Consider the following 12,389-nt stretch of genomic DNA (forward strand, 5'->3'; position numbering starts at 1 on the left):
TTAAGTTTATGACATCTGCGTTGCGGTAGTGCAGTTTTCCCTTTTCCAAATTTTATGAACACTGCGTCACTGCGTGAAATGAAAAGATTCCATCCGGCGTGTACTCTTTGACGCCTCCAGCAACCAACCACAGCCAGCACAGCCAGTGAGGCGTTCCCATCGGTTCCCTTCTCGGCCCGTCGCTGGGCTCGGGAGGCCCGGGCCGTGCTCGGGTCGGCTCGGGGGTGGTTCGGGTCGTGTTCGGGGAAGCTCGGCTGTGGGTGCCGGGGGCGGCAGGGGCGGCTGGGGGCTGTCCGGGCAGGGGGCTGTGGGGTTGTGGGGCTGTCAGCTGTGGCTGCGGTGGATCCAGCATCCAGCAGCTCCAGAGGGTGTGGCCGGCCCACCCCGCCCCAATTAAAGGGAGAAGGGCGAAGCGCGAAGCTTGGCGTGGGCGTCTGCTCGCTGGACGGAACGACGGAACACCGACGGGACAAACGCCTTGGAGTACCCTGGAGCCGCCGCCCCGACGCCAGGCATCCTTGGCAGTGGAAAGACAGGACCTCCACGGTTCAAGAAGTCGCGGAGCGCGGAGCCGAGCAAGCCGAGCCGAAGCAAGCGGAGAGCCGAGCCGAGTCGTGGATGTGGCGGTGGCAGGGAGCGGGGAGTGGCTGGGCTGGAACTCGCTGCGGTGGCTGAGGAGGTGGAGGCGGAGGCTGCAGCGGTAGCGGTGGTGGCAGCGGCAGCAGCTCCAAGCCCCTGGTCCCCCTGCTGGTGCTGCTTGCAGGGCTGTGTCTGCTGTGTGGCCTAGTGCGCCGTGCGCGACTTAGGCCCTCCCTCGCCTCGCGTCTCGCGAATGTCGGTGCAGCAAATGCCACAGTGCTAGGGCCCTCCAAGTCCCCTGTTCCACGGGTGTGTCTTCCGCCAGCGTCTCACCGCTCCCGCGCTGGATTCCAGGATGAAGGTGAGTGAGTGGCTTCTGCTTGTTTGGCTGGCCCTGGCCCGAAGGAGTGTCCCTGGCGGCCGATCCTGGCCGCCTTCAAGACCCCCTTCACACCGGGACTGTCTGTGCGCTGAACGGGTGTCACCCATTTCGGGGGCCGCGGTGCTGACACAAACGTTGGTCGGAATCGCGGTCCACGGACTCTGAACGTCTGTTCGGTGACGCAGAGTCCCGAGGAGCGCGAGTCCTGATCCTGGGTGAGGCTTGCTGTGCTGCCCCGAAGCCTTGAGCCTGCAGGTGCAAGGGGGGGTCAAGAACCTTGCAAACCGCACCAGAGGTACTGGACTGGCCGGAATCCCTCTGTCGCAGGTCGGTTACGCATTCGCTCTCTTTTATTTTTGGAATGCTGTTAGGCCCGAGCCCGATTCAGAAACCACAACAGGTTAAGGGATCCGTTGAGGTTAGGTTTGTTTTTGTGTGGGTGTCAAGTTGTGAACTGTCATTTCTGTGCGAGGAAGTCATAGGAGTTTTAAGCGCCAGCCTTTTACAAGTAAAATTAGTTTTCATTCCATTTAGCTTTTTGTGTTTTAATTAGAGTACTTTATTGTGTAGAATCTGAATGGCATTTGTCATGAAATTTTAAGAACTGTAAAATTTGTAGGTTACAGTCCTAGCCATTCATAATACTGCTCAAAAATTTACCGTGGGATTTTATTTTTATATTGAGATTCTGTCTGCAATGTTTCCATAATTTTCAGAACTCATACAAAATTTTGAAAGTTTTAAAATTAATTAGTTTAATTTGTCACACAAGCGTAAGATGTCTGAAGATGCATTCCCATACTGCGTGAATTGTTATGAAAATTCAGCATACATTTTGTTCTGCGTCAAATTAATTGAAATTGATTGTTTACTGTGTGGCGTGATGTCTGGCTGAAGTCTGCTGATTGGATAAGTGGGTTCTGCAAGCTGAAGAGATGGACTGGTGTACTTATGGTTAGCTCTCCTTGAGCAGACGGAACTCCTTTTGCTTTAAGCACCCTTGACTGCTCTCTGTGACTGACTTTCTTCCATCTGTATCATCCATAAAAATTCCATTTGTTCAAACCACTATTGAAAAACCGAGCTGTGTTTACATATGGCTGAAGAAAAATTGAGGAGGTGGGACTTTGACATCCAAAATATATGCAGGTACATGCGGCGACCCGACCGGGCGATTCCGCACAGCGGCGTCTTTCTCTCGCACGGTGAGGTCCGAGCGAGTGCGGGTGCGAGAGAGACAGAGCGACGAGGGCCCCTCCCACGCAGGGAAAGGCGCCGGCCGGCCGGCGAGGCTAGGGCTGTCTAGCTCGGCCAGCGCTAGACAAGCTGGGCTGGGCTAGGCTGGGCTAGGCTGGGCTAGGCTGGGGACTCCCACTCCTTGCTGTCTTCCTCTCTGGCATTTTCATAGAGCGACGACTGTGGCGACTGTGGCGCCACAACGACTCGGCCCCCTCCAATCAGGGTCCCTTCATCCTGGCCGTCGCCCTGTCTCTCTCGCACCCCCTCGAGACGCCCCCCGAGTGCGACAGAGACAGGGCACTCACACACATGGCCGTCGTGCATCACCGGCCGCCCCCGCCCCGTCCCCGTCGATGCCGTGGCTGCTTTATCCATTAGTCGCTTGAGAAACGCCGTGTCCGACGCCCCGGCCGCCCCCTCGGACGTCCCTTCCCCTTCCTGTCCCTCGGGGCCCTTCGAGCACTTGGAGTCGTCGTTTTGACCGCCTCGTTTCAGCCGCCGGGCTTGAAAATTGGTGTGGCCGGCCGGATATTTTTCTATTTTTTTTCTTTTCGGTGCACGGACCAGATTCGTGCTTGTGACGCGCGGCGCCGCGCGATGCCGCCCTGCCGTGAATCCTTGAATGCCGCTCGCAGCGCGAGCAGCGCGTTAGGGCGACGGGGCGCCGGGGCCTGTGCGTGTGTGCGACGCGGCGACGCGGCCGTCGAAACAGGATGTCGTTCTGATTGTGTAGGGCAGGGCGTATCTGTCGCTTGACGCTTGACGCCTCACCAGTCTCAACACTGCTTTCGGGGCTCTGTCTCTCTCGCACCGCCTCGGCACGCCGCACGAGTGCGAGAGAGAGCGAAGACGGCGTTCGGAGGCTGCCTGCTGGCCGCCCAGGCTGCCTCCGGCCGCGCCCCACCCCCTCGCCATTGTGTCCTGGCGGTCCGGGGCCTGGCGGGCCTGGCGCCGCGGCGTCTGCAAGGCCCGCCAGCGCCACTGCTATGCCCGGCCCGGGCCGGCGCGGCCCGGCGCGGCCGGCATGGCATAGCGCCCCGTCAAACCGCGGCCCAGCCAGGCCTGGCCCAAGCCTGGCCAAGCCCTGCGCACCCAGGCGGACGGGGGCGAGATTAGATCAAATCGACTTTGTATGTGCCATTTCTCGGCTCCTGTGTGTCTGTCTGTGTGTGCGGCGGCCCGCGCTGTCTGAGTGCAATGCCTTGTCGTGGGCCCGAGGCAGCCCCAGGCGTCGCTCTGTCTCCGTCGCACTCACGGAACGTCCGCGTCGTCCGCATCGAGGTGCGAGAGAGAAGAACGAATCGCACGGCGGGACGCGCGGGACGGCCGTTTGGGGCGATACGGCGCGTTTCAATATCCTGTGGCGGGGATGCACGGTGGCGGTCCGGGCGACGGCGGTGCCGAGGACGACGACGTCGACGACGATGCCGTCGTCGTGGCGGCAAAACAAACGAACGCCGCCATGGGGGACGGCGCCTGTCGCCAGACGCCACCCCGTTCAGGGCACATCCGTTCGGGCCCGGCCCGGCTAGGCCCCGCCTCCTTCCGGCCCCTCCCCCTGCCTGCAACCTGTAATTACACATTGAAATTGAATTGCAATGTCGTTTCGGAGGAATAAGCGGGGTGCGTCTGCTGGCCGGATCCACTTAGGCCTCGGCGAGCGGGTCGCCAACGGGCGGCGTCCCGGCCGACCGCGCCCGCACGCAGGGCCCGCAGGCCGATTCCGAGGGTCGGTTTGGTCGCTCTGTCTCTCTCGCACCTGTGGAGCGCCCCGTCTAGGTGCGAGAGAGGCTGCGCGGCCGCGCGGCCTAGGACCGCGAAGCGCGAAGGGCGGGGGAAGGTTGCGTGACATTTTCCACTGCGGGAACGAGACGACGCGAGCCGCGCGCGAGAAAGGTGGGTCCTTAAAAAAAATAAAGAAATAGGCCTAAAGGGAGGGAAAAGGCTTGTCTCGCGTCATTTCGCGGAGCGAATTTGCCTTGGCGTGCACCGGACAGGGCTCGGCGAGTAAATGCGCGATCCCGGTGCGGCAGACAGACAGACAGACGGACGGACGGGCGGCAGCCTGCTTGTCAACAAATATGTGTTTAGCGCCGGCAGCAGCGGCGGCTGTGTCAAAGGATGACGTGACTTGCTGCTCGGCCGAATGGATGAATGGATAAACGGAGGAAGGTTTTTTAAGTGCCGTAAGATTGCCATAGCGGCGCGTGAGCAGCGCAGCGTCGGTCTCGCCGCGCTCCCGAAAGGGAAATGAAACTGGAAAATTTCCGAGGCGTTTCCCCCTCTCTCTGCCTTTATGTGATGTTTTCCCGATTCTCATCCGGGAAGTGGAGTGGAGGGACGAATTGCTTTCCCGTGGCGATGCTCCCCTCCGCTCCGCCTCGCCACCCCGCCCTTCGATGTGTCCCAGCGTCGCAGGCAGGCAGCCAGGCAGGCAACCAACCCCGCCGCGGGACACGGCTAAAAATACGAGACGTAATTGTGACAGCGTGTGGGTCCGGGTCCTCGCTCGGTCCTCGCCGCCCAGCGTGGCTTCGCGCGGCGCTGCGTAGCCTAGCGTACAAGCGTAGCACCCTGTTGGAGTTTTGACGGCGCTGGAAATGCGATTCCGAGCTGTGCACGCCGGAACGTAATGGAAATAATTGGAACGCGGAGGAGGAAGTCTGTCTGCACCGGCCGACGTGGTCCTCCCGGCCACTCCCTCTACATACTCTACATGCACGGTGGCGCGGGCCCGGCTTCAAGTCCGGCCAGCGACGGGTTCCGTTCGTTTGCTTTAGGTGTGGCGTGAGCGCGCGCGCGCGCGTGTGTGTGTGTGTGTGTGTTTGGTGTTTTTGTTTTCCCGCCGTGCGGGAGCCGCCCTTTCCGAGCGCGGTGAGGCTTTCGGCGGCAGGGGCGGGGCAGGCCAGCCCGCTACACTGCCGAGCGCGCCGGGCTGGCCCACCTTCACGGCGCTCCATGAGTACGACAGAGACTGACGACGACTGTTTTGTTGCAGGCACGCGGTTCGGGCTGACGCTCGTCTGATGCGGCGGCGCCAGGCCGGCGCTGGCCCATGGAGCTGCACTCGCACGCCCTGTCTCACTCGCACAGCACCCCCGCTGTGCACGCTCACGCGCACGCTCACGCGCGCGGCGGGCCGGGCCAAGGTCCGGGCCAAGGGCCGGGCGGGCCGCACGCCTACAGTGCCACGGCCGCGCACCCCGGGCACCCCGGGCACGCGCCGCGCCACGGCGGCAAGATGCTCGCCGTCCGGGTGCTCAAGCTGGACGACGAGGTCACCATCTTCCAGGTCCAGGTGAGTGGAACGACACCAGGCCTGCAGACTGATTCGTTTTCGTCGCTCTGCCTGTGAGTGCGAGAGGGACGCGACGAGGACGGCTCTCGGGATGAGTCTGCCGCCACAGGTGCAGCAGGGCGACGACGCCGACGACGAGAGCATCGCGCTCGAGGACGTGCTGGAGGGGCGTGCAGCAGGCTCTGTCTCTCTCGCTCTCACGGGCAGGGCGGCGGTGCGAGGGGGAAGCCCCTTGCTTGCCCGCCAAGTGCACCGGCAAGTAGGCCATGGCGGGCCATGGGATGCTAGTGGATCAATGGCAGCCAATGGCAGCGCAGGGCGGCGGGCCTCAGGCGGGGAAGGGAGCTGCTTTGCTGCTTATCGAGTCAATCACGACCCTGCACTAGCCGCCCCGCCGAGCTGGCAGGCAGGGCATCGTGCCGCGCCACTGGCAGGGCACGCCACTGGCACGGCACGCCGGGGGGCGGGGGCCACTTTGCTTGGCCCGCGTGGGGCTCGCGGGGCGGGGCGCGTGTCGCGAGGCGGAAAAAGAGCAGACAGGACAAATATTGGCCTGATTGGGTCCCCCTCGTCCGAGCCCCGGCAGCCGCAGCGGTCGGCCCGGCATAGGCCAGACAGTGCGGCCGTTCCTAGCCTAACCCCTCCCTCCAGCCCGACTCCAGCCTGTCCGGGGCCTAATCCAGGTGCACCGGAATGAGCCGACAGGAGCAACAACAACAACAGGAGAACGCCCTCTGGCCGCCCTGGCCGCCCACCCCCTTCTTTGCGGGCTTTCGGTTCGGGGGCTCTCCGCTCATGGCTGCAGATCCGGCCGGTGCCGCCCGGGTCGGTCCGCCTCGCCTGCCCCGCCCCGCCCCCGCCCCCGCCGGTGCACAAGATAGTGGACTGCGGCACGTGATGTAGGATTCCTCTCCCGCCCCTTTACCCCGCACGTCTCACTCAATATAGATTTTTTGTAGCGTGCCTTTCAAAGTTTGGCGGCGGACTTCCCGGCGCTCCGCTGGCTCCGCTAGTTGAGACTCTGGCCAGGCCAGGGGCTGGGGCGGTAGACTACACTGCTGTGGCCAGAGGGCCAGAGCCAGTCCAAGGCGGGAGGGGCAACGTTGGCTCTAGGCGCTGCGGTGCAGTGGCGGTGTCGCTGGTCGTATCTGTCGAAGGAGGGGAGGGGGGGAGGGAGGCGTGGGGCGTAAGGCGTCGTAGGACGGGCAAATTGTTGCTTCCCTTCTCAGCCCTTTAGCCCGGGGAGGGGACCCTTCATCTGGGACGGCGCTGCGCATCGCCGCGCCGAGTGTCTAGCCTAGCCGACTATTGAACTGCGATTTAGGCGGCCCGTTCAAATGTGGGGCGCGACGCGTCGGGTGGCGCTACCGGTTGGTGTGGCTTGGCAGCGTGGCCCCCGCCCCGTGGCCCCGTGGCCCTAGCCTTGTGGCCCCCGCCCCGCGGCTCGCGCTGCTCGCGCGCTTCATGGCGTGGGCGTGGAGCGGTGTGGCGTAGGGCGCGTAGGGCCAGGGTGCTGTTGGCATTTCACGACTCGGCACCGCTGGTCCGTTTGCCTCCCTTTTTCCAGCATCCCCCCTCTCCCCCACCCCTCCCTTTTCGCTGGGGATCGATACCGGGATCCACCCTCTCTCCCTGTCTCTCCCACGACCGCCCTAGCCCGCGGAGCCCCCTTGCCGCCCCTCCCCTTCTCTCCCTCTCTGTCTCTCTCCTCCGCGCTCTCCTCTAGGTCTCTCCTTCTCTCCTCTACTCTCTCTGGTCGCCTTTGCGGTTCGGCGTGCCTCTAGCCGCATTTCTACGCTGCGCCGCTGCGCCCTTGTTTGGGAGGGGGAGCGGGGATCACTACTCGCTCCCCGAATCACCCCCCCCCCCCTCTTCCCCTTCTCCCCGAACCCCGCCCACTGCGTTAACTGCATGAGCCGCGTCACAAAATTGTAATAAACAATAACAAAAATTATTGAAAAATTAAGGGCATTTTAGAATGAAAAAAAAATGTTTTGATGCAAATTTGTAGCATGTTCCAATCACGAATTTTCTCTTGATTTCAGTCAAAGGCCCTGGGGAGGGTGCTCTTTGAGCAAGTATGCAACCAACTTCATCTGCTTGAAGCAGATTACTTTGGACTGGAATATGAGGATATGAATGGATGCAAGGTATGAATTTATATTCAACTTTATTCTTGCTTTCAGCAGTGTAAAATTTTAATTAATTGTTTGTTTATTTACAGTACTGGCTAGATTTAGAAAAAGCAATGACCAGACAAGTTGGTCTTTCCCTTGTGGATCCTCACATGAGGTTTTGTGTGAAATTTTATACTCCTGACCCTGCTCAGTTAGAAGAAGAATTCACAAGATACTTATTCTGCCTTCAAATAAAACGAGATCTTGCCAAAGGGGACATTCAGTGTAATGACAACACAGCTGCTGTTTTAGCTTCATACATAGTTCAAGGTATAATATGTACAAGCTTTGTCTTGTTGTATCTGAAATTATGATCCTGACTGTTGCTTATTGAAACCTTTCTTTGTTGCAGCCGAGTGTGGTGATTTTGTGCAAGAGGACTATCCTGACCACACCTATTTGTCTTCGTACAAGTTTGTGCCTCATCAAGATTCAGAGCTGGAAAGAAGAATCATGGAAAATCATAGGAAACTAGTGTAAATATTTCTATTACATGGAACTTAGTTCAAAATACTGATTTTTTTCAAATTTGATTTTTTAATATTTTGCAGTGGCCAATCACCTGCTGAAGCTGACCTTAATCTTCTTGAAACTGCAAGAAGATGCGAACTCTTTGGGATGAAAATGCATCCAGCCAAAGTATGAAATTTGCTACTGTATCTGAGTGAAGGAAATTTTATTGTCTTTTTTTAAACATGGTATTTGTATGTATGTCATTAATTTGTTACAGGACCATGAAGGAGTGCCTCTTAACTTAGCTGTAGCTCACATGGGCATAGTCGTCTTCCAAAACTACACCAAAATCAATACATTTTCATGGGCCAAAATCAGAAAAATTAGTTTTAAGAGAAAACGCTTTCTTGTGAAGCTTCTTCCAGAGGGATATGTAAGTTGCAGTAGTTTGTAAATTGTTGTGTTGGCTTCTTAGGTGACTAACTGACCAATGAACTTCTCTTTCCCAGGGCTACTACAAGGATACTGTTGAATTTTTGTTTGATGGTAGGAATGAATGTAAAAATTTCTGGAAAAAATGTGTTGAACATCATGGCTTTTTCCGATGCTCCCAAGTCAAAACTGTTCCTCGTCAAAAGACAAGAGTTCTAAGCAGAGGAAGCTCATTTCGGTAAGTATTCTTTATGCAATCTTTTTTGCTATCCCTAATAAAATAATTCCAAGCCATACTTAACTTTATGCTATTTCTCTATGATTTCAGATACAGTGGGAAAACTCAGAAGCAAATGGTTGAATTTGTCAGAGAAAACTACATCAAACGGCAAACCTTTCAAAGGTAAGTTTTATTAAAAGACAGGTCTCTGAAACATTCTTTTTCTTCATGTGATGTTGCTAGCAAAGTCCCAAACTGTACTTCATGCTAAGAAAGCCAGGTCCTGTGTTGAAAAATGTAAAATAACTCCTGTTTGCTTTTGGGTGCAATCAGGGATGATGGGGCTGCCTCGACACCTGGTGATGCGTGGTAAGACTTTCATTGGCATGACAAGATGCTTGCAGTAAGCTTCTCTTAATTCTTGTAGTACATTTTCAGGAGCAACACTAGAAACTTGTTTCAAGTGTGTGAGGTAATAGCTTTTATAGAAGAAACTGATTGGGGAATGAATTTTAAGATTGGCATCTGTTTTATTTTGGCATGTGTGTGTGGCATATGGCATTTGAATGGCAATGACAGCAATGGTTGTGTAGTAACTTCCATTCAGACTACCTCTTCCTACTGATTTGGCATCAAAGCCTGTTATTGGAATCATCCGACATTCAGATGTTTGAGTTAATGGTTTCACTTGTACTTTCATGAATGCATGCAATCAGTATTTTCCGAAACCTCTTTACAAGGGGTGTCATACATTCATAGACCCCAAACTCCTTTATGAATTTTTGTATTTGCAGTTCTATTTATTTGAATGTATTTCCTGAAATATTTTTTATGGTTCTTGTTTTCTTTGTTAAATTTTTGGCATGCTTTTTTTTTGTTTTGTGATGTTTGTTTTGCCTTTCAAGTATGGGAGGGAGTGCTTCCTTTTGGGCTACCAACCTCAATTTAATTTCATACTTCTGTATTTACAGTTTCAATTAGTTTTGACTCCAGCATCATTGCAGCTGTTGTCAATTTTTTTTTCTTTTAAATTTGTGGCCATCAAACTCTTTTGAACAGAGATAGGCAATGCCATGTCTTCTATGCATCTGTGTGTACAGGATAGAAAGTTTGGTAGGACAGTTACATGTACATGTACTTTGAGTATAGAAGATGACATGTCATTGGTTTTGGCTTGCAAGGCTTTCTCTACTGACTAGCCACATGAAATGCCAGAATACAAACCTTTAGCACCGTGCTTTGTCTATGCTGCTGTTTATTGTTGCATCAAGTTTAATCTGCGGAATCTTGACTTCTATTTTTAGACTTTTCTCTCTTCAGCACATTTTGGAGAAGAGAAGGAGATGGAAGTAATATTCACAAAATTACTAATGAGATTTGGGCTACATTATTCATTTTGGATTTTGATTGAGCTGCCATCACAATCTTGACTCAAATTTGTTGTAATTTGTCTTAGGTTTGATAGTTTCTCAGGCAACCCCGCATTATCTACATAAAGTATTGCTGCAGCTCATGTTTGGGAATTGGAACTTCAATTAACTTTAAGTCGCCCATTCCTGAATGATAATCATGCTCACCAGCTAAAGTTAATCACCAGAAACGTAAAATCATCCTCTTATTTTTTAAATGTTAACTTAATGGCTCGTCAGATAAATTTTCATTTTTTTTTAAAGCAACAATAAAACTGATTATCAGGTAGGCTTACCTTCAGTCTCATATTGTTAAGCCATACTTTACAGTTTAAAGTCTTTGCTATTGAGTACTTGGCTTTCAAGGTGTGGCTAGGATGCCTATCTTTGTACTGGAAAGTTGATGGGGATGTGGCACACATTCTTTCATTTGGTTTAGAGCACTTCAACAGCAGAGGACTGTTCTGCTACAGAACCTAAGTGAAAGTAAGCGTGTTGCATCATGATTTGTGACTGGTGGTTTGAGTCACTTCAGTATGAGGCTATGTGTGTTCACTGTACATTTGTTTTTGTTTTTATTTTTTTTCCCCTTTCCCCCTTTGATCCATAGTTCTGTATTTCCTCCGATAGATGTAACAAACTGGATTGTGAATGAATAGTGTACCATTATTGGAATGAACCTTGGGGTCATTATGAAATCTAAGATAAAAGTACTTTTGTCAAGAGTTTCTTTCCCCACTGTATTTAATACACCAACTTAGATGGAGGTGTATTCATGGGGTGACTTAAGAAACTCCAATGTGTACGTTGATAAGTTTTGCAACGTGCAGACCTTTTCACAATCTCTCTCTTCTCTTCTCCCGACAGGTCGCAATCGTTTCGCCACTCGAGTTCTGTTCATTCTAGTGTGGCGAACGTGGGCGGCAGCATTTCAGCTCACCCATTGTTGCCTCTGGGTGATAACGAAGTTGGTAGGTTGAATGGTATTGGCCGCACGCGCCTGTTTTTTTCATATTTATTTTTTACAGTCTCACTGTTAAATTATTTAAATAACTACCTGTGCCGTTCGGGAAGCAAGTCACACCTGTCTGAAAGGAACATTTGTGGTCATTTTTCTTGCTGAGTTGGCAAGTGCAAATGTAGGCGACTTGCATTTTGAACTGAGGCACAGTATTAGCTGTAAGCTCTGCCCGAAGCATGTTAGTAGATCTTGAATCATCCTTGTTCTCCTTGGTGCATAGCAATGATAATATGGGATCCCTGCAACACATTCTCATGATATAGGATAGTTGCATCAAATTCATTCTTAGCATGCTCTATCTTCCATGTTGATAAAAAATTCTCTTTAGTGTTTTGCCATTGTTGTTTAAAATGTTGGAAAAGGAAAAAGAAATCAATCCTTGTGTTTTTATATTTTTTCTGTGATGGAAGGGAAAAGCTAATAACGTCTGCTCAAAAGATTCGTTCCAGTTGCGTAACTTATTATGCAAACACTCAAACAGAAGCAAACAATTTCCAAAAAAGAAAAGAAATAGACTAACAAATGTTTTGGATACCTTACAATTTCATGTAATTTAGTTTAAGAGGAGGATTGGATTTGATTTGACGTGCATGTCCCTGTCTAGGGAGCAGTGCTTACTGCAAATCAAATCATCCTGGGTGATTGGGTTGTCGTAATAATACTTGTGCTTTCTGATCGCAGGGTCTGAATAGCCCGAATCTTGTTCCGGCACCCCATTGGCCCGTCGCGGGGAAGTCCACGCACCGTGTTGCGCCGCGCTGCTCCGCTCACCCTGCTCTCTCTTTTGCAGTGGGCACCCAGGCGTCGCTGTCCTGCGGCTCCATGACGCTCAACTCGATGAACGAGTCTGCGACGGACCCGGAGCACCGACGCCAGTACCACAACTACCCGAACACAGCGAGCGGCTCCACGCAGGCCAGCCAGCAGCGCTACCGCACTACCAGCCTCACTACTTCCAACACGCCCACGCACACCCCGGACGTGCATGCGGACCTGGAGATGGACACGTCCCCGGAGTGCGGGCCGTCGCTTACCTCCAGTCCGCAGCACTACTACCCCAGGGACGCCAGGGACCCCAGGGACCCCAGGGGCCGGGACGCTGCCAACATGCAGGGCATGCAGGCCGCCGACGAGGAGGACAGCCCGTTCCACCAGCAGCAGCAGCAGCGTGCAGGTCAG

General features: G+C 53.8%; 1 protein-coding gene across 3 annotated transcripts in view; it reads left to right on the top strand.

Moving 5' to 3' along the window:
- Positions 1-361: 361 nt before the first annotated feature.
- Positions 362-12,389, top strand: part of LOC117640371 (FERM, ARHGEF and pleckstrin domain-containing protein 1-like) — a 29,408-nt gene continuing 17,380 nt past the window's right edge. The window contains exons 1-12 of one of the 3 annotated variants that reach the window (XM_034376838.1): positions 362-940; positions 5,199-5,498; positions 7,544-7,648; positions 7,723-7,945; positions 8,028-8,151; positions 8,227-8,314; positions 8,406-8,561; positions 8,638-8,798; positions 8,889-8,963; positions 9,114-9,149; positions 11,057-11,160; positions 12,001-12,384. In XM_034376838.1, coding sequence (XP_034232729.1) covers positions 5,256-5,498; positions 7,544-7,648; positions 7,723-7,945; positions 8,028-8,151; positions 8,227-8,314; positions 8,406-8,561; positions 8,638-8,798; positions 8,889-8,963; positions 9,114-9,149; positions 11,057-11,160; positions 12,001-12,384 — 1,699 coding nt within the window. In that variant the 5' untranslated portion in view covers positions 362-940; positions 5,199-5,255. Of the gene's footprint in view, positions 941-1,007; positions 1,289-5,198; positions 5,499-7,543; positions 7,649-7,722; positions 7,946-8,027; positions 8,152-8,226; positions 8,315-8,405; positions 8,562-8,637; positions 8,799-8,888; positions 8,964-9,113; positions 9,150-11,056; positions 11,161-12,000; positions 12,385-12,389 lie in introns of those variants that run through there. The other 2 variants (XM_034376839.1, XM_034376840.1) reach the window with 2 other exon arrangements.

This window comes from Thrips palmi, unplaced genomic scaffold, assembly GCF_012932325.1.
Source record: "Thrips palmi isolate BJ-2018 unplaced genomic scaffold, TpBJ-2018v1 HiC_scaffold_12, whole genome shotgun sequence".
NCBI classification, from domain to species: Eukaryota; Metazoa; Arthropoda; class Insecta; order Thysanoptera; family Thripidae; genus Thrips; species Thrips palmi.